The sequence below is a fragment of the Petaurus breviceps genome, unplaced genomic scaffold (assembly GCF_028583685.1).
Source record: "Petaurus breviceps papuanus isolate PSGF00001 unplaced genomic scaffold, PetGlider_PUasm1.0 226, whole genome shotgun sequence".
In the NCBI taxonomy this organism is placed as follows: domain Eukaryota; kingdom Metazoa; phylum Chordata; class Mammalia; order Diprotodontia; family Petauridae; genus Petaurus; species Petaurus breviceps.
Window position 1 is genome coordinate 8,753,860 of NW_027185890.1, and position 20,444 is coordinate 8,774,303.

General features: G+C 33.5%; 1 protein-coding gene across 4 annotated transcripts in view; it reads left to right on the plus strand.

Annotated features, from left to right (window-relative positions):
• PAIP1 (poly(A) binding protein interacting protein 1) overlaps positions 1–19,139 on the plus strand; it is a 42,811-nt gene extending 23,672 nt beyond the window's left edge. For all 4 annotated transcript variants that reach the window (XM_069095317.1, XM_069095316.1, XM_069095315.1 and 1 more), the window contains exons 6-11: positions 6,991–7,116; positions 9,956–10,062; positions 11,015–11,132; positions 11,511–11,565; positions 16,050–16,143; positions 17,809–19,139. In XM_069095317.1, coding sequence (XP_068951418.1) covers positions 6,991–7,116; positions 9,956–10,062; positions 11,015–11,132; positions 11,511–11,565; positions 16,050–16,143; positions 17,809–17,902 — 594 coding nt within the window. In that variant the 3' untranslated portion in view covers positions 17,903–19,139. The remainder of the gene's footprint in view (positions 1–6,990; positions 7,117–9,955; positions 10,063–11,014; positions 11,133–11,510; positions 11,566–16,049; positions 16,144–17,808) is intronic.
• Positions 19,140–20,444: the final 1,305 nt, after the last annotated feature.

Here is a 20,444-nt window from a genome sequence, read left to right on the forward strand (position 1 = left end):
GCATTTTTTTTTCCTTTGGAGGGCAATTGGGGTTAAGTGATTTGCCCAAGGTCACATGGCTAGTTTTTGTGTTAAGTGTCTGAGGCTGGATTTGAACTCAAGTCCTCTTGACTCCAGGACCTATGCTCTCTATTCGCTGTGCCACCTAGCCACCCCTCCAATAAGCATTTAAAAAAAAAAAAGATCTGTGATTTCTTTGATGTAGAAAGCTTTGGATGAGGAAACAATCTACCAGGACAGAATAGCACCTCAGTCAACTTTAAGAGTGTCGCTTGAGAGGTTAAATGAAGTACTTGCCCACCAATTATGTGACAGAGGATGTGAACTCAGGTCTTTCATAGTCAGCCAGTAATCATTTAAGTGCTTACTGTGTGCCAGGCACTGGAAATACAAAAAGTCAAATGCTAGCTCTGTGTATACTATGCTATTCAGCCTCTCATTATAGTTTACCTTCATACATGTGTATGTACATCTGTTTGGGTTAATGAATACCTTAACTTAGTACCAGGGTAATTGTGGCCAGCTTTTAATTACTTGGATTATCTCAGCATTTTGACTTTTTTTCTTGTTTTGTTGCTATTTTAGTATTTTACCCATTTTTTACTAGTGTACAAGAAAGGAAAATAATAATAATGAAATTGTTATATATACTGCTTAACAGTTTTTAAAGTATATCTCTTTGGATTTTCAAAACAACACCGTGAGGTAAGTACTGCAGAGGCATAAAGAGGTTGTGGTTTACCTAGCACATTGTCACATGTACTAAGTGGTTCTGACTCCAAATTTATTGCTTTCTACACTGTACTCCCTTTCTGGGTCGAAGAGTATTAAGAAGGTAAGCACAGTTGTCATTTTTGTTTCCTTCCTGGAACTCTGAAAAAGAATTTGGCAGAAGAAATGGTTAATACAAATAACAAAATGACATTTCTGTGGATTAAATTGACCTTTATTTTTATTATCTATTGCCTTTTAAAAGATGACCCAATGGAAATTTTGCCCCCTTCACAGTTGCATTACATCACAAACTCAAATTGGTAAATTATTGTAATTGGCTATATGCATAAGTGGGAAGGTAATTTCAAACAAAGATATTAAAGAACATCCATTAGGTTTATTCCAAGCCTACATCCAGAACCTCATTAATTATAATCCTAAAAAGCTTGGTGTTATCTTTTCCCAACTCAAAGAAGATTATGAGATGAGGGTCAGTTGTGAGAAAGGGGTGTTGTGTTGCTTGATGCATGTTCACTGACAGCAAATAGTGGTAGTTAATAACTTTTAAGAAGATTGTGAAGAACTACAGGGGGTAAAACCCAGAATATAAAAAAGCATAGACCGTATACATTTTAAAATCCCATAAGGGAATCAGTATTAAAAGAAGTTTTAACCTTTAAAGAGGTTACTAGTTGGAGAATAATTCTTTGATGTCAGATAAATGTAACATTACTTAGATTCTTAAATCTTTAATCTTATTAATGTGAACATTCCTTCAAGAATACAAATAACTACCTATTTATGCTTGCTCATTCTATGTGACTTTTGTCAGAGTCCTCATAAGTTTGCACAGGGAATCCTCATTTTGCCTGGTATCATGAGGATAATATTGGAGTACATAAACTGTTGTCTGCCTACCTGTTATCCTTTGTTTTCTCCATGTGACAAGCCCATTAATTTTTTTTTTTTAGCATTCATTACCTGACGATATCCTTTATTCAATTCTTCATGGTTTTTTCCTTTTAAAAAAAAATTATTGATATCTTTTGTTTTTACATTAACTAGAATCTCAGTATCCCTTTTCCTGCCCCTCACAGAGCTATCCCATAGCAAATAATTTTTTTTTGCTTGTTTTTGGAGGGCAATTGGGGTTAAGTGACTTTCCCAAGGTCACATGGCTAGTTTTTGTGTTAAGTGTCTGAGGCCAGATTTGAACTCAGGTTCTCCTCACTCCAGAGCCAGTGCTCTATTCACTGCACCACCTATCTGCCCCGCAAATAATATTTTTAAAGGAAAAAAAAAAAGGAAAAGGAGGGGAATTACCAAAATGAATCAATACTTTTTAGTTCTCCAAACATTCTTTTTTAAATAATATTTTCCCCCAATTACGTGTAAGATTACAATTTTAAACATTAGTGGTTGTTTTCTTTTAGATTTAAGTCCAAATTCTATCCTTTCTTCCTTCTCTTCTCCCTTCCATGAGACTGTAACCAATCTGATAATAGGTTATACATGTGCAATCATGTAAAAAGTTTCCATATTAGTCATTTTGTGGAAGGAAATGTGAAGGAAAAAAAAAGTGAAAAATACCATGCATTGGTCTGTATTCAGATGCCATTAGTTCTGTCTCTAGAGGCATAGTTTTCATCACAAGTCCTTTGAGATTGTCTTGGATCATTATCAATCAGTACATTTTTTAAAAGTCTGAAAATATGCAATACTCCGTAATCATGAACCTCTCTTCTCTGCAAAGGATGAAGTAGGGGTATCTTCTCACATCTCTCCTGAAGCAGTTAGATGGTATAGTGAGTGAAAAATGCTAGGTCTGAACATGAGTTCAAATCCTGCCTTAGATACTTATTTGACAAAATAACTTAAATCTCTGTCTCAACTTCCTTTACTGTAAAATGGGGATAATAGCTTCCCAGGGTTGTTTTGATTGAGGATCAAATGAGGTAATATTTTTAAAATGCTTAGCAGAGTACCTGGTACATAGTTGGTATGTATAACTACTAGCTGCTTCTCTTCCTGCCCCCCTTCTCCTGCTGTAATCATTTTCCACTCTTCCAGGTTGGACCCCCACTTTTGTGAAAGAAACAATTTTTTTTTAAAGTCTATTATAGTGGAGTGGTTAGGTGGCACAGTGAGTAGAGTGCCAGCCCTGGAGTCAGGAGGACCTGAATTTGGATCTGGTCTCAGACACTTAGCACACACACAAAAAAATCCAAGCCGTGTGACCTTGGGCAAGTTACTTAATCCCAAGTGCCCTCCAAAAAGCAAAAAATAAAAAATAAGTCAATTATAGAAACCTTGTCTGACAATGAATATATATTATTGTATTCTGTTAGTCCCATGAAGAGGGAATAATTTCCTACCCATGAAGGAAGGACATATGATTATCTCTTCCTCCTTGCATCCCCACAACCATTTTCAGAGTTCTAAATTTTCTTTTAGTTATCCTTTTTATCCTATTAATGTTGTCAGTCTTTGTTTATATTTATTCTCTTACAATTCTGTTTATTTTGCTCTGCAAATTTGTTCATACAAGGGGCGGCTAGGTGGCATAGTCAGTAGGGCACCAGCCCTGAAGTCAGGAGGACCTGAGTTCAAATCCAGCCTCAGACATTTAACACAAAACTAGCTGTGTGACCTTGGGCAAGTCACTTAACCCCAATTTCACCCTCTAAAAAGGAAAAAAATTATTCATACAAATTTAACCCCTGTTATTTTGAATTTCTTACTCAACAAATACATATGAAGTGTGATTATATAGTAGACACTTCTTAGGTCTCTACGCAAATTAATCTTGTTCTTCAGTAGTCACATGTTTTTTAAAAATGCTAAGCCACTATATACTTCTTGTGGAGCAGATTTATATTTAGAACATACTGGCCAAAATCTCTGCTTATATCACTGAGGTAACAATGCATCAGGTACCCTCAGGGACTACATGGTCTAGTGAATCACTTATTGAAAAGTCAGTGCAAGGAGCAACTTGTAACTAAGCCCCTTTATCTGAAGTGATGTAAATGAATACTGGTTGATTCCCTTGTTTTTTGACTTTAGTACATTGAATTCTGTGTATGTTAATTGGTAATTCATTCACCACCTATTTATTTTGTATTTTTTTTAAGTTTCTTTTTTTTGTGTTATCATTTGGGAAACATTTGTTTTAAAACATATATCACCAAGTAGTGCCTGAAAATTACTTCAGCTCTCTAGATCTGATTCCTTATGTATAAAATGATCTTTAAGACCCTTCCCAGGACTAATATCCATTATATCAGAGCACAAATATTAGATGAGACTTGTACCACTAAATTTACTTATAACTAAGTACTTTTAAAGCTCTCTAAAATCTGGCTTTCACCTGCCTTTCCATCCTTCTTTTATGTTATTCCTCTTCACAAACTGTGTTCCAGTTAAACTAGGCTAGTAGTCATTCCCTTAGCTTGATAGTCTATCTCCCAACTCTCTGAATTCACACAAGCTGTTTCCCATACCTAAAATGCACTTCCTCCTCATCTTAGAATTCTTATCATCCTTCAAGCCTCAACTCAGGGGTCACTTTCTCTGTGAAGCTGTCATTGATCCCTATGTTTGTGAACCTTCTCTCCTCAATTTTTGTTGCATTATGCTTTTTGTTGGTATGTTTTGTACCTACTAACAGAATGTAAACTTTAATTTGAATCATTATTTGCCTTGCACATAGTAGGTGCTTAAATGTTTGTTGAATTTATAATTTTAATCTAATACCTATTTCTCAAAACTTATCAAACCATAGGACCACTCTCTACTTCTCTTTACATGGGGATAAGTTTTATCTTATGAGCAGAATCTAATATAAGATGAAATTCACTAGCAATAAATATAAAGTCTTGTACTTTATATTTAATTAAGTTCAACAAATATGAGATGACAAAGGCATATGCAGATATATGAAAATACTGTTTCACTTCTGAAAAAGATCTCTGTGTTTTAAAACATCACAAACATAATATGAGTTATTAAGGTAGTGTGGCAGTCAACAAAGCTAATGTGATTTTGATCTGCATTAAAAGAAGCTGAGAAATTCCCAGTTCTTCCCTAAACAAGTCATGTCAGGATAATCTTATTTCCCCACTATGTCCTCATCAGACTTCATGTGTAGTATTGTATTCATTTCTGGATGTCATTGTTTAAGAAGGATATTGATAAGATGGAGAATATCCAGAGGAGGGTAACCAGGATAGTGAAGAAACTTTGAGTCCATATCATGAAAATTAGATGATGGGCACGTTTAGCCTGGTGAAGAGAAAATTTAAAAGGGACATAGTAACTATCTTCAGGTATTTAAATGGCTGTCATGTGAAAGGAGGGCCTGTTTTGATTTGCCTGGAGACCATGCTTTAACTTGAAATTGGAGGGGCAGAAGAGAGCTTACCTATAACCATAAATCCAGATACCTTAAAGATGAACATTTATCATAGAGTAAGAATAACAGTGAATGTCCTAGTAATTCATAGCAGATGATATATGGGAAGAGGGGCAGTAATATTCATGGTCTCACATGCCTATATAGGAATGCATAAAGTACAGGTGATAAAATGACCTAGTGTTTCTTAATGCAAGGAAATAAATACAGCTTTATAAGTATCACTGCATGTATGGAGATCCATAAACCAGAATGGGTAAAGCACGGTCAGGAACATTTAGGTAAAAATCAAAGAAAAGAGAAATGGTTATGTTGCCCTGAGGCAACATATATAAATACAGAACAAATAAGTGTGACATAAATACTTTTTTACTGCATGGTAATTATTTTTTTCTTCCCTGATTGACTCCCTGTTATATTTCTCACAGCATATGTTTTCTTCCAATCCTTTCACCTTTAGCAGAGTACCTTTTTACATACTTTACCAAGAAAATTGAGTCCAACCACCATAAGCTTCCTTTTCTCCTTGGAATTATGCCCTTAGATTCTTTCAATATCATCCTGTTTTTTCCTCTTTTGTAGCTGTCTTGGAGAAAGAGGTGGCCTCTCTCTTTGCCAAGGCCAATCCCTTTTACTTTTTTTTTGGAGGGGGGGAAGGTAGGGCAATTGGGGTTAAGTGACTTGCCCAAGGTCACACACTAGTTTTGTGTCAAGTGTCTGAGGCCAGATTTGAACTCAAGTCCTCCTGACTCCAGGGCTGGTGCTCTATTCACTGTGCCACCTAGCCACCCCAATCCCTTAACTTTTGCCTTTGAATCCTATTCCTTTCTGTCTAAGAGCTTACTCGTTGATCATCCCCTCTCCTTTTTCTGACCCTCTGTCTTTCCTAAATTACACTTTGTCCATTAATTCCATCTCTTATGCCTCCAAATGTGCTGAATTCTTCATACTGAAAAAAATTCCATTTAACCCTGTCATCAACTCAGATTACTATCATATAACTGTCTTGCTCTTATAGCCATACTCCTAGTGTTTTCACTCATTTCTTTCCTTATCTCTCATTTTTCAAGGTTACCAGAAAGCTCTTTGTTGCCAAATTAACTGGCCTTTTCTCAGTTCTCATTCTTCTTGACTTCTCTTGAATGAAATGACTTCACTTGATGCTCATGACCATACCTTCCTCCTGAATATCCCTCGGTTTTCCATGATTCTCCTCCCCTGGTTCTTCTACCTTGCTAACCTTACCTCTTTTAAGTCTGCTTTACTGAATCATCATAGATATCCTGCCTCTATATACACGTGTACACCAGGGCTTCGTACTGTGCCCTCTTCTATTTATATTTTATTTTGGTGTTTCATGAACTCCCCTGAATTTAGTGAGTCCTGAGATTTCGAGTGCTTAGCACAATGCCTGGCACATAGCAGGTGCTTAATAAATGCTTATTGACTTGAAGTGATTTATTCAAGATCACATAGCCAGTAGGTATCTAAATCAGGATTCAAATTCTCATCTTCCTGACTCCAAGTTTAGTATTATCTATCTGTATAATGTACTTAATATGTTATTTGTTTTGCAGATATTTAAAATTAATTCTTATTTTTATCTGCTGTTTGGCACATTTGAAAGTTTTGAGAAAATTGCATTTTTATAGTGACCTGATCAATTTATAGGGATAAACTTTATAGATATGTGCAAAGTAATTATGACAAGGTGATTACATTAAGATATCAGTTTGTAGAACTAAAATATATTTTTTATTCTTAAATTAAACAGAAGCATTCTTCCATAACCCTTAAACTTTGTCCAACTAGGTCTTTATAATGTGGTAGCAAAGTTTTAATCATTTTATTTTGTTTCATAGATTAAGGGAACAAAGGGGCAGGTTACAAGGGCGGATATTCTTCAGTTTGGTCTTCGAGAATTACTGAATGCCCTTTTTTCTAATCCTGTGGACAGCAATTTAATCTGTGCAGTAAAACTACTGAAGGTAGGGTTTACTAAAAATTTTCTTTCAAATCTTAACATTCATTGTGTCTGTCGTGTTTAGAAAAAAAGAAGAAAAATTGAGACTATATTATAATTATTCACAATACACATACTAAGTTTTTTTTTATCAAGAACTTCAGATAAACTTTACAGTCTTACATTGAACAGCTAAAGGATAAGCACAGTACCTGGTATATGCTTTTAAGTAAATGCTAATTGAGGGTTGATTAAAAAATATTAACACCATATTCTGACTCATGTTTTTTGTGAACTTTAATTCACTTTTTATAATTTTTCCTGCTATTTAATGGGAATGTTTTATATCTTTTACATAACAAAAAAGTACTCTTAATTTTTATTATTCTTATGGTTAGTTATATGAAAACCTTCTACTCACATAAACTTTAAGGAAATTTGCCTGAAGGTATTCCATCATCCACCTGTAAGTTGTAGTAGAGTCTAAGGTAGTTGTCACTGTTTGTAGCTTTTGTTCTTAATTCTAACGATTATACTTCTTATTGCCTTCCTTAACAAATACTCCTCAGATATTCTTTTGTTTCTTCATAAAACTAAGAAGTATACACTGAAATTTCTATAAAATATTCAGTGGAAGCAGAACTTCATTACCATGAGCAATTTTTGCAGCAACCTCCCCTAAATGCTAAGAAAGAAATATTTTGGCAATAGGAAGAGAAGCATACTGATACTTGATTATTTAACATAAATATTTGTCTTCATATATAGGCCCTTGAGTTCAAAACATATGTCCCATGAACATCCTGTATTTAGGAACAGCCTAACAACCTCTTGAACTTGAAACATCTGCAGACACAACAAGCTTATGCTGAGTTGGTTGTGTGCCCCAGAGAGGGCTTCCTACCCATAAACTTTTCTTCCCTGTACCATTTCTTACTCATAATGGTTATCATAAACAGGCAGTGTTAACCCTGTTTCTTCCTCACCTCCTTTTTCTTTTTTTTCATTATTCATAGTTTGTTATTTCACCTTAGGCAATTTTACTCTTGGTCACTTTGGCCTTCCTCTCCCAACTTTTCTTCAGTTACTTTAGAAAAGTCTTATTTCCTTCTCCTTCTTTCCCAAAGCCTTTTTTTCCTATTTGTGAGCCTATCTAGTTTGTGACCTACTGAAAGAATTAGCACAGTTAACATCCTGTAGATCTTGGGTGGGGAATCTGTGGCCTTCTAGGTCCTTGGGGCCAGGCAGCCTTTTGACTGAGTCCAGGTTTTATAGAACAAAGCCTTTTATTAAGGGGATTTGTTCTGTGAAGTTTGGATTCAGTCATAGGGCTGCACTTGAGGATCTAGAGGGCCACACATGGCCTTGAGACCACAGGTTCCCCACCCCTACCCTAGTTCCTGAGCCTTTGAAAGATACCAGAAATCCCTTTTAGAAATCTCTACCAAAAAAAGTTTGCATTTGATGCCTTTTCCTTCCTCAATTAAAGTTGATTTTCCTCAAGCACTAGCATTCAAGAAAAATGAAAACCTTTTAGTCAATTTAGATTTTTTATTTTGGTTTATTGTTGTAGTGGTATTGTTTTCTATTCTTTTTCATGAATGAGCTTTTATGGACTCAGGTGGGCACTTTACCAAGCACTTAAATTTTTCTACAGAAATTAAGTTATATTTGGGACATCTTTAAAAATGAACTTTTGAAACAACTCAGTTACACATGTGGACCTGGCACATGTGTGTGTGCGCGTGCATAATTATATGTACATATTTATACTTGTATATATAATTTTAAAATATCCCTACCCTTTTTTAATAATTGGGGGCCTGAGTCTTTGAGATGCCCTATAGTTTTTCTCTAATTTTTGCTCATTTAACTTCACTTCAGTTGTGAGGTTTTGATCTTAAGTTTTACAATTGATAATACCTATAGCATGTAGCTCTATGAAATGTCACAAAATAACTGAAGCACTTCTTTTAACAAATAGTAGTTGGTTACTTATGTGGAGCAATGGATAAAGGATCAGTTGCACAAAGAACATTAACCTTTGCGTTAATCATTTTCACTTAGGTTTTTTACATACATAGAAAATCTCATTTTTCTTTTTGACTGAAAAAGTAGAGGAGAAATTTTAAGATGCAGAGAACATCATACTGATATGGGGGGGGCAGTTATACATTCATATAATAAACATAGGTATGTCCAAATTTCACTAATTAAGTGCTGTCTAATATATTTGTCTTCTTAATAATCTACTTCAATATAAGAACTAGGTCACTGTAGAAACTAATTTTCAGATTTATATAAGGATGGAGTTTAATTTTATGGTTATATTTGAGTTGTTATGGGCTTCAGGGCACTCACAATACATTTTAAAGATTTACTGGCAAAAGTTAACCCTTTTTAAATGACCTGAAAGCCTAGGTGTGTAAGAGAAATGAAAGCAAAATTGTATATTTATGATTATTAGTGCCATGGCCAAAGTTGAGTTTTAGCTGTTCTCTAATCCAGTTAGAACCATAGCCAGTTGAAGACCCCAAAAGTAGTATTAGGAGTTTTGTAGTCATAAAGAAAAAATTAGGAAAATGAGATGGCTTGCTGTAAAGGGAAGAGCAGTGGTGACGAGTGCTAGTCTTTTATTTGCTATTAACTAGCAATGTTGTCTTGAGCAAGCCATTTCACCTCAGATTCATCCGTTTCCTCATTTTATAAAATGAGGTTGGACTGGTCATCTCTTAAAGTTGCTTTTGGCTCAGTGATTCTATATTTGTCAGAGAATGTTAGGAATGCAACTAATAATCTTGCTTTTTTAAGAATTTCTGTAGTTTATTGAATTCTTTATTTTTACTAATAACCTGCTTTCTTAGTTGACAGGGTCAGTTTTGGAAGATGCATGGAAGGAAAAAGGAAAGACAGATATGGAAGAAGTGATTCAGAGAATTGAAAATGTTGTCCTAGATGCAAATTGCAGCAGGTGGGAAGAGAAGTGACATAGATAGCAGCCTAATTTTAATGCAATTCATCCCTGCTTTCTATTTGTGGGCTGTTTTGTTTTACTATGCTTTTTTAGGAACATTTTATCTTAAGAATAAATGAATTCACTATCTTAAATATTTTGCAGTGATGCAGAAATTTTTATTCAAGGGATTACTATTTTTTGATTGACTTTTACTCATCTGGCCATTTTGCTTTTATTCTTTGTACCATACCCGTTCTTCTACAAAGAATCGGTTTAAAAACTTACCAAGATATGTAGATAACTGACTAACAGAGTAAGGTGTTTGTTAGTGTGGTAACTAGATAAAAGTGCCTCACTAAAGATGTTTTCATTTCAGTTATAATTTAATTTTGGACTGGGTTATAATAATTAAGTCAACAGCAGCTAATATTTCTTAGATCTATAACTACCACATTTACAAATTCCAAGATTTATATTGTCATATCAGTAATCAGATGTATATCTTCTATTAGAAATCCAGTAAATGTAACCCAAGTAAATTTTAGTATTTATACATATTTTTTTCCATAAATGAGACAGAAATAGATAAAACAAGGAAGGAAGCCAAGAATTTCCTGTTTATTCAACACATATTTGAATGTGTATGATGCTCTGGCCAATATAGATTATGAAAAAAATACGACACAGTCTTTGTCCTCAAAGAACTAAATAATCAGTGTGAACTAGTGATGGCATTCTAGACCACATTTAAAGATATAGTTAATCTAGACCTTCATATTTGTTGAAGTTTTAGAAATTGAGATAGATTTTGACTATATAGGAAAATTCAGAAGGTAAGGATTTAAGCAGCACGGCTAAATAAAATCCTAAAATTTTAAGGACTTTGAGAAACCAGATTACATATTACCAGATTGCAAGAAAATTTCCATTATTGTTCTAATGCATTATAAACTTTTGTTTACTGCAGAGATGTAAAACAGATGCTTTTGAAGCTAGTAGAACTTCGATCAAGTAACTGGGGTAGAGTTCATGCCACCTCAACATATAGAGAAGCAACACCCGAAAATGATCCTAATTATTTTATGGTATGACAGTGTTCAAAATTGAAATACTTTATTTGGGATATGAATCATAATTTTTATATTAAATAAATTTGCTATATTATTTGTCCCCCCAAATTTGATGTTAGCCAACTGTTATTACTTTCTTATGTCCAAATTAGCAACCAAAACCAGGCATAAAGAAAAAGAAGGTGTACCCTAGTTAAGGGGAATAAATACCAGGTTTTAGGGTTAGAACTGTAAAGCTCCAATACATTTTTATGGACCATATAGATTTTTATCTGTTCCTACAAGCTTAACAATGTAGACAGTCATTGATTTGTCTTTTGCCAGTGTTTCTTAAGAAGCAGTAACTGAATAAACTATTGTTTATTCCATAATATCTTACCATTTTAATTCTAGAATGAACCAACATTTTATACATCTGATGGCATTCCTTTTACTGCTGCTGATCCAGGTATGTTGTTTTAACAATAACAGTTTTCTCTGAAGTAGATGATAAAAAGCATGAAATAAAACCATCCAATATTTATTAAGATTGGTTGATTTCATGCTTTTTATCATCTACTTTAGAGAATTTTTATAGAGAAGGCAATTTTATTGACTGTTATAATATATATGCAGGAAATAGGGGTGGCTAGGTGGCGCAGTGAGTAAGAGTGCCGGTCTTGGAGTCAGGAGGACCCAGGATCAGTTCCGTCCTCAGATACTTAACACCCACACAAAATAACTGGCCATATAACCTTGGGCAAGTTACTTAACCCCAATTGCTTTAAAAAAAAAAAAATATATATATATATATATATATATATATATATGCAGAAAATCAATAAGATGTTTATATCAGTTTCTGTTCTGTACTTCTACTTTAGAAGTAAGCTGTAATTAGAGTTTTTGGACGTTTTTTACTCTATTGTGTATATTTTTTGAAGTAATAGCATTGTTAACCCATAGTTCATCTAATATTTGACAGAATTCTCATAATATACATATAATTATACATATGGCTAGTTTTTATTATTTTTATTATAAGCTTCTTTTACCTGACCCTTAGCAAGATGTAAAAAATAGTTATGTTAACACAGTCTTGCTATTGATGAGGAACAATAAAAAATACAAAAGAATTACTTGACTTTGTAGAATATATCACTATTCTAGGAGCAGGTTTATCTTATTGGTTATATTTTATATAAGGTTAATATTAAAATTACTTTGCATTGTGTTGACATGAAGGGGAGGAAATAAGGAGTAGATGAAAGCAAGTCAGATAGATAAATACATTTATTTTGGCACTTAAGTGCCATAAAAACATTTGTCTTACCAATTTTAATTCTTGGGAAAGCCCCAATAACAGAAGAATGAGAAATCTTGGAGGTTAGTAGAAATATGTACTTATTGGCTAGTTGTGTGGAATTAATGGAAATTATGTTCACAGAATCATAGATTTAAAGCTGAAAGGGACCCTAGAGGTCTTCAGGTCCAAGTCCTTCGTTTTCCTGTTGAGGAAACTAAGACCAAAAGAGATTAGGGTTATGTAGCTGGTTAAATATCTGAAGCAGGGTTTAAGCCTGTTTCTTCCTGACTTCAAATGTATTGCTTTATTCACTATGACATTCTGTTTTTCTATTTCTACCAGTACTATTATTGGAATAATTCCAAATTCTATTTTCTGTTTCTTCTGATACTGGAAAATACTAGTAAACCACCTACTAAAGTACACAAAAGTAGAGTATGTCATATTTCATTTTATTGGTGAATTAAGAAACTAGTCCAATAGAATAACCCACTATTACCAAGCCCTGTAGGACTATACATAGTACAGTATAGTACCTTAGGATTAAGATTTGCTCTTATGCAGAGACATCCACATGACCATTCAAAGCAATAATAATACATAAAATCCGGAATAGAAACAAAGGGCACCTTATTAAATAGATTGTCTTCTAGCATCCTTAATATGTGTCATATACTTTTGTAATAGTAATGAAATTTGAAGATCCTTTTGTATTGCCAAGCTAACAGGTACTTAGCACTTAGTTTCAAATTAAGCCATTATAAAGCCAAACACAAAGCAGCTTTGTAGAGGACTGCTGCTATGAACAGCTTCAAGGTTCTGATTACATAGTATAGTGAACTCTCTCTTTATTCAGTAACAAATCAGTGTAAAACATTCATAGAAAATCAAAATACAGCATTCACCATGTCACAGCTCAACAACCTATCATTAAAATGGCCACATAGTTTTAAACAAAATACAGTCATTTAGTAACTCAATCATTCAATCATCCTTAAGGATGATTTCATCAGTCACTACTCATTGACAATTTCATCTTGACTTGAGGCAGGCTTTCAGCTTCCATGGTTCCTCTTCCATGGTCCCAGCTCTTGCCCAAATCTAACCAACTGCCACCTGAGTTCAAAGGCATACAACTCCCAGTTCCTTGTCCAGCTCTCTGTGCAGTGCCTGCTCCACATTGAAGCACACAATGTCCAGTCTACCTCAAGTCTTCATAGCTTCTGTTCTTGAGAAAAGAAATCTTACCAGAGCCACAACAATATCTATACACATCAAACTTTAGTAGAATTACAACAATATTCACACATAGTCGGCAGTATCAGTTCGATTCACTTTCTGCCTGTGAAATCAACATAGACCCAGGACAGACAAAGTACTGATACCACAGTCATGCTTCCTCTGGCAGCTCCAACTGGTTCTCAGAAGCTCTGTCGGAGTTCGGCTGGCTGTCTGAAGAAGTTCCAACACCACAAGTTCTGTTCTCAAAATCAAAATCACTTTATCCAGCTCTGTTCTCAAAGTCAGAATCACTTTATCCAGCCTTCACATGGCTTGCTTAATTCTCTCAGTGCAGTGTAAAGTCCAGCAGTAGCAGCCCAGCCTCCAGATGCTCGCTGAGAGAATTTCTGTCTCTTTCTCTCTCCCCAGCTGTAACTGCTCTGTTTCCACGATGCATGCCCCAAGTTGTGTCTCTCCCAGCTGGGGCTTTTCCTTATATACAGTATTAGTTCCTCCCTGGTCAGCAACAGGGATTCATATCTTATGTTTCTTTACAGTGGCTTAATTTGAAACTAAGTGCTAAGTACCTGTTAGCTTGGCAATACAAAGGGATCTTCAGTTTTCATTACTGTTACAACTTTAATCTAGCTTTTTGTTCTTTCATTCAAAAAGCACTTTCTGTGTTCAAGGCGCTCACTGTTAGTTGTTATGAGGATGTAAAGGAGAATAAGATAGAATCTCTACCATCATGTAGCTCATTTTCTAAAGCAGGAGTTGGCAAACCCATGACCTGGGGGCCTGCTACCTGTTTTTTCATAGTCTGGGAGCTAGAAGTGGTTTTTACATTTTCAAATATATTTTGGGCATACAAAATCTAGCAGCAGGCTAGATCTAACTTGAAGGGGCTGTAGTTTGCCAAACTCTGATTTAGAAGGAAAAATAAAACAATACACAATAAAATGGAATGCAGTGAGAAACGTACAAAATATTTTAGGGTTGAATTTCTTTGAGAGATTAAGCAAACTATGGAAAAAATAGTATTTGAACCTAAAATTTGAAATACATAGGTAGGAATTATAAGACCAGACAACTTTAACCCTCACTCCTGTTTGACATTTAGGGCTTTTCCAGAATGTTGTGACTTCTTTTGATGAGACTAATGAGTTGATATGGTATTTAATAAAAATCGATCAAGGAATTGTTCATTCATGTCAGAAACTGAAGTAATTTATTTTTAAGAGAAAAAAAACTGGATTTTTCTTTCTATGGAACATCTGTGGTAGAGCTTTCTTAAAATATCGTATAAGAATACTGTACCGGGGCGGCCAGGTAGCACAGCGAGTAAGAGCACCAGCTCCAGTGTCGGGAAGTCCTGGATCAAATCCGGGCTCAGATACTCGGCACCACACCCAGAAATAACTGGCCATGTAACCTTGAACAAGTTACTTAACCCTGATTGCTCTAAAAAAAAAAAAATACTGTACCATGTGCTACCTGAAGGATCCTTATAAATGGTGAATATTATGTGATTATTACTAATAAAAACTAACATTTATTTAGCACTTCAAGATTTGCAAACATCTTTATTTGCATGTGTCATCTGATCTTTCAGCAATCCTAGGAGGTAGATGAATAGTCTTCATTTTACTCATAAGGAAACAGTCTCATTGAGTTGCCCAGGATACCAAAGTTCTAGTGTCTGAGCCAGCATTCAGATTCAGGTCTTCTGCTTCCAACATCCTTATCAGCCTCTATTCTTAGACTTGCTTGTTAGACTACATGTTGTTTATTATAGGGGCTCTTAACTTTTTTGTATCCTGGATCCCTTTGTCTCATGAAGTCTATGGATTCCTTTTCAGAATGCTTTTAAATCCATAAAATACAGAGTATTTCAAAAGAAACCAATTATATTGATGTACAATGAACAAAATATTAAGAGCAAAAATAAATTTACAGACTTTAGGATAAGAACCATTGGGTTAGAAGTCTTTGTCAGTCTTGGCAATATTGCCTACGAGGTGTAAACTGTTTATAAATTCCTGCTTCATCCTTCTTCTTTATTACTTTCAGCAGGATGATGAATATTAAGCATAATTCTCATTTGACCAGCAAAATTAAATAGATTATTAGGTGATATTTAATCAACAATATTAATAAATCTTAGCTTTTTGCAATTCACTTAACAAAAACGTTATAATAACAAAACTGGGATTAGAGTTCTGTTTCCACAGAAGCTATTTATTTTTGTTTCTACATTGTTGCGGACTTTTTCCCAACCTTATCTAATTCACAAAAGAGGGGTGGACTGAAAGTGTGAAAAGAAGTCCAATATGTCACATAATTATAGGTGAATTACTTAGAAATATTTGTATATAAAGGTTTTTTTTAAAGCATCTTAAGCTATGATATTTCTCTTTTTTATATAGATTATCAAGAAAAGTATCAGGAGTTACTTGACAGAGAGAATTTCTTCCCAGATTATGAGGAAAATGGAACAGACTTATCAGGGGCTGGAGATCCGTATGTTTCATTTGTAGCTGATTTTTTTCTCTATAAAACATCTCTCTATGGCAGAGCTTCCTTAAAATACTGCATCATTCTTACGAAAAGCATTTTCCTAGATGAATTTGTTGTTAAAAAATTAGATGTTGAGAAGCCATATATTTTGATTACTTAGAGTTGTATTTGTCTGTTTTCCTGCTGTTTGACACATAACAGTTTTAAAAATCTTAAGTTTAGTAATTATCAACTAAGAACAAAATTTATAAAACTAAATATTTGATATTTACAGTTGTCTTAGAAAATAACTTTAACTAAAAGATAAACATCTTTGCTTCCATATTCCCTTTACAATCTTGTTTGTATTTTCACACTATTATAGCTTTTGTAGCAAGTATGTATGTTATTTTCATTCTACTTTCTTATTTCTGATAAGGGTTTATATATTTCTTTGGATTCTTTATGTTTATAGTTTCTTTTGGCAGAATAGTAGTACTGTATATTAATATGCCACAATTCAGCCAGTTCTCGATCATTTGACAATGTATTTTCAGCTTTTTGCTGGCACAGATAATGCTGCTAAAAAAATTTTTATTCAAAGTAGTCCTCTCCTATCAATAATATTCCTTAAAGTATATTCCTAGTAGTGAGGTTACTGGATCAAAAAGTAACACTAATGTTGTAGGTATTATATGATAACAGTGCTTTCTTCTTTTTAATTTATAAAAAAGAAAACGTTTCCTCAGTATAATGATGCTTAAAATATGATCCTCTCCTCTCCAAAAGTATTCGTTCTAGAACGTTGTATTTGTTGTACTTAATACTTTAAAAATTGTATAAACAAATATACATAACTAATGTCTTGGACTTAAAATAAGCACAGAGTGTTTATTCTGAGTAACTTATTAATATAAAAAGGATCTTTGATGTTATTTGTGTCTTTATTTGGGAATGTAAGTCCTAGCAGTTGTTTAAGACACAGAGATTACATAGCTGTTGTCAGGGGTAGGATTTTAATAATACTCTGCTATAATGTAGCTATACTTTAAGACTTGGTGTGAAGGGTAGATTTTGAAGTTAAAAACAACAGTAAGCATTATAGTGGAATGACTCATTACAATGTAGGAGCCAAGAGATGAGTTCTAACCCTACACTGTCACGAACAGGTTGTGTGTCCTTGGCCAAGTCATATAACTTCTCTAAGCCTCAGTTTTCTGGTTTGGCCTAGTGGATGGTCTCTAAGGTTACTTCCTATCCTGGAAGTCTGATTCTAAGTAAATGCTATATAGTTCAGGTATGTCATTGGTGTAATGGTCTTTTTAGTGAAATTAAATTTCTGATAAGTATCAGATGATAAAGCACCATTAAAAGTCAAATGGCAGAGCCAAACTGATAAAATATCATAACCCCAGAATTCTGTATTTAGAAGAGTAGTTTATGCCATATTGTTATTAAAACAGATATGTATTTGTGGTATTAGTTTTTAAAAATAGGTTGTTGGAGAGAGAGTTTTTGATGAAATATTTTTATAAGTTGATACAGTTTAGGTTTTACCATGAATCTGAGACAAAAGAACTTCAGGAAGTAGATAACCAACTGTTTCAGTGTCTTAGAATTGAAGCAGCTACTTTCTGAATAAATGATAGGTATATGAATAATTTAGAATCATCATTGCTTCTTTTACAGATACTTGGATGACATTGATGATGAGATGGACCCAGAAATAGAAGAAGCCTATGAAAAATTTTGCTTAGAATCAGAGCGTAAGAGAAAACAGTAAAGTTAGATAAAAAGATATCTTTATAAGGCAGTTTAGGTATGGTGATTAGCAAAACAGAAGGAAGCAAGGAAACATGTCACATTTATACCAAATTAAGGATGTTGAGTTTAAGTTACTAATGTATGCAACTTTAATTTTGTTTAACAATATCTGCCCAAAAAAAGTAAACTTATTTCCTATAATTTAAATTGTGTATATATATCATAGTTTATTCTGTACATATTATGAACTGTTTTGGCTGCAATAAAATTTATTTGAAATAAGTGACATGTTGAAAGAAAATTTTACTGATTAGAAGTTTATCTTACTAAAATAAAATACTATTTTCCTTGAGAAAAAATAAACTGTAGCTTTTACATTACTACATAAATGTAACTCCCTTTTTATTAGTTATTAATAATACAATTTTAGGTTAATAAGTATCCACTAACAAATTGGGTCTCAAATATGAGTCATAATCATGAAAAAAGCTTTAGCATTCAGAGTTTGAAATCATTCTTAACAACTGATGTTACATATGCAAACTAAATACTACTTAATTTTTAAAGACCCTGGTAATCTATTAGGTTGTGGAAGAAAATTGACAGCTAAAGCATTTTATAGGAGAAAGCTCAAAGAACCATAGTGCTTCCTGTGATAAAATTACTTCAAGAACAAAGTCAAGCATACATTTTCTGCTACTTTGGCAGCTTTTTCTTTTTTTTTTCCTTTTTTAGATCTACAAGCTTAATTTTTTCACATCACTAACTTGATTATCCTCCAGAAAAGAACTGGAACATTGTCTTTTAATTCAATTTATATAACTTCAGTTTTATTTTGTAGTTTTGGAAATTTTGTACTTGAGAATTTTAACAGGTTTATTTGCCTACTACTTATAGTTCTGGGTTTTTTTTCCTTCCTTATAATTTTTAAAGAGAGTAATTTTTTCCTAATAATACTTTAATTTTTGTTTGGTTCTGTTCTGAGTAATTTAAGTAAATTGCCTACCAAACTTGAACCTGTACTTATTTCCAACGTCCTAACAGTAGGTTAAAAAAAAAAAGTATGTATAAAAAATACTGTAAATATGCATGTAAATAGTTCTGTTAATAATGTATTGTAACACATTTGGAACATTTATTTGTGTCAGTTAATACAGTTAGCTTTCTGACCAAATTTTTGCCTGTTTATTTGTTGAACATAATAGTTTAAAATATTTTTTTTTAAATAAAGAAGAGTTTGGTTTTCTTTAAATGAAGTTTTGTAGTGGTTGCCAGGTTTTGTTTTATTTTTAAATTCCTTTATAAGAGCTTGTCCCACATGTGACATTAGAATAAGTAAAATTCTCAGATTTAAACTTTTACTATACTGACCAAAGAGAACTATTTATTTTTACTTATTTCTTAAATGTTCTATTGATGTTTTTCTAATATTGTTTAACTTTCCTAAATCATGACCATCACCACTAGTAAGAACTCTCTTCTAATGAAGAAGTATAGTTAAGCAAAAGAAATACACTGTCAAAACATGGCCGATATGTTTATGCCTCTTTCACACTTAAATTCCACCAGTTCTGAATTATGCTTCAGTTGCACTCCTCTAAAGTAAAAATTGATCTTTTTAGTATTGCTCTCCTTTATATTATTCTGGTAATCTAAAACAAATGTTTATATGAACGAAAAAAAAAAGCCTCTTCAACTAAAACTTTTATTCACTTAACTGAAAAAGAAACACCATGAAGCATTACTACAGCATTTCAAAATATATAACATGCCTAGGTTTTAAGAAAGTACTTCTCAAACTAGAATTCAGGTTAGCATTCCAAGTGCCTCTTTGAGGTCATTATAGCTGTTAATATGACCTATAATGTCTTTAGGTTCATCATTTCCCTCAAACTAAAGTTCCAGATACCAAATTAACATACTGGTTATTTATTTCTATCTGGATGTTTCCATAGAACTTGATCAGACTCAACAAGTCCAAAACTTAAATTAATCATCTTCCCTGGAAAACTTGTTTTTCCTCCAGACCCTCAAAATTTCATCCTGATGAAGTCTCTTTTAAAGCCTTTTTATCATCACTTTTTCCTTCTAAATATTCATCAACTGTCTAGTTAATGATTTGTTTTAGACTTTTTCTAGTAATCTACATCAGGCTTAGTGGCCTATGGTTTGCAGATTCATGATATTTACTTTTTTCCAAACATGTAAAACTACCATTCTCTTACAGTCTTTTCAAAGATACTTATACTAACTTAGTACTCATATCTTTTAGTTATAGTTCTTTAATTATTCAAGGCTAAAGTTTCATCTGAACCTAGTGACCTAAAATCGTCAAAGCAGGTTAGGGTTCTATCTCTTATTGGATATCAACTCCCTCTTAGCTGTTGTTGATCAGTCTTTTCAAATGCAAAAGTCCTTGGCAAGAAAAAAAGAGGCCATAGCTACAGTGGGAAAAACCTGTAGCTCTGGAGTCTGAGAACCTGAATTCAACTCTTGCTCCTGATCCTGCCATCTGTGTGACCTTTGGCAAAATCACTTCAACTCTGTAGGCCTGTTTCTTC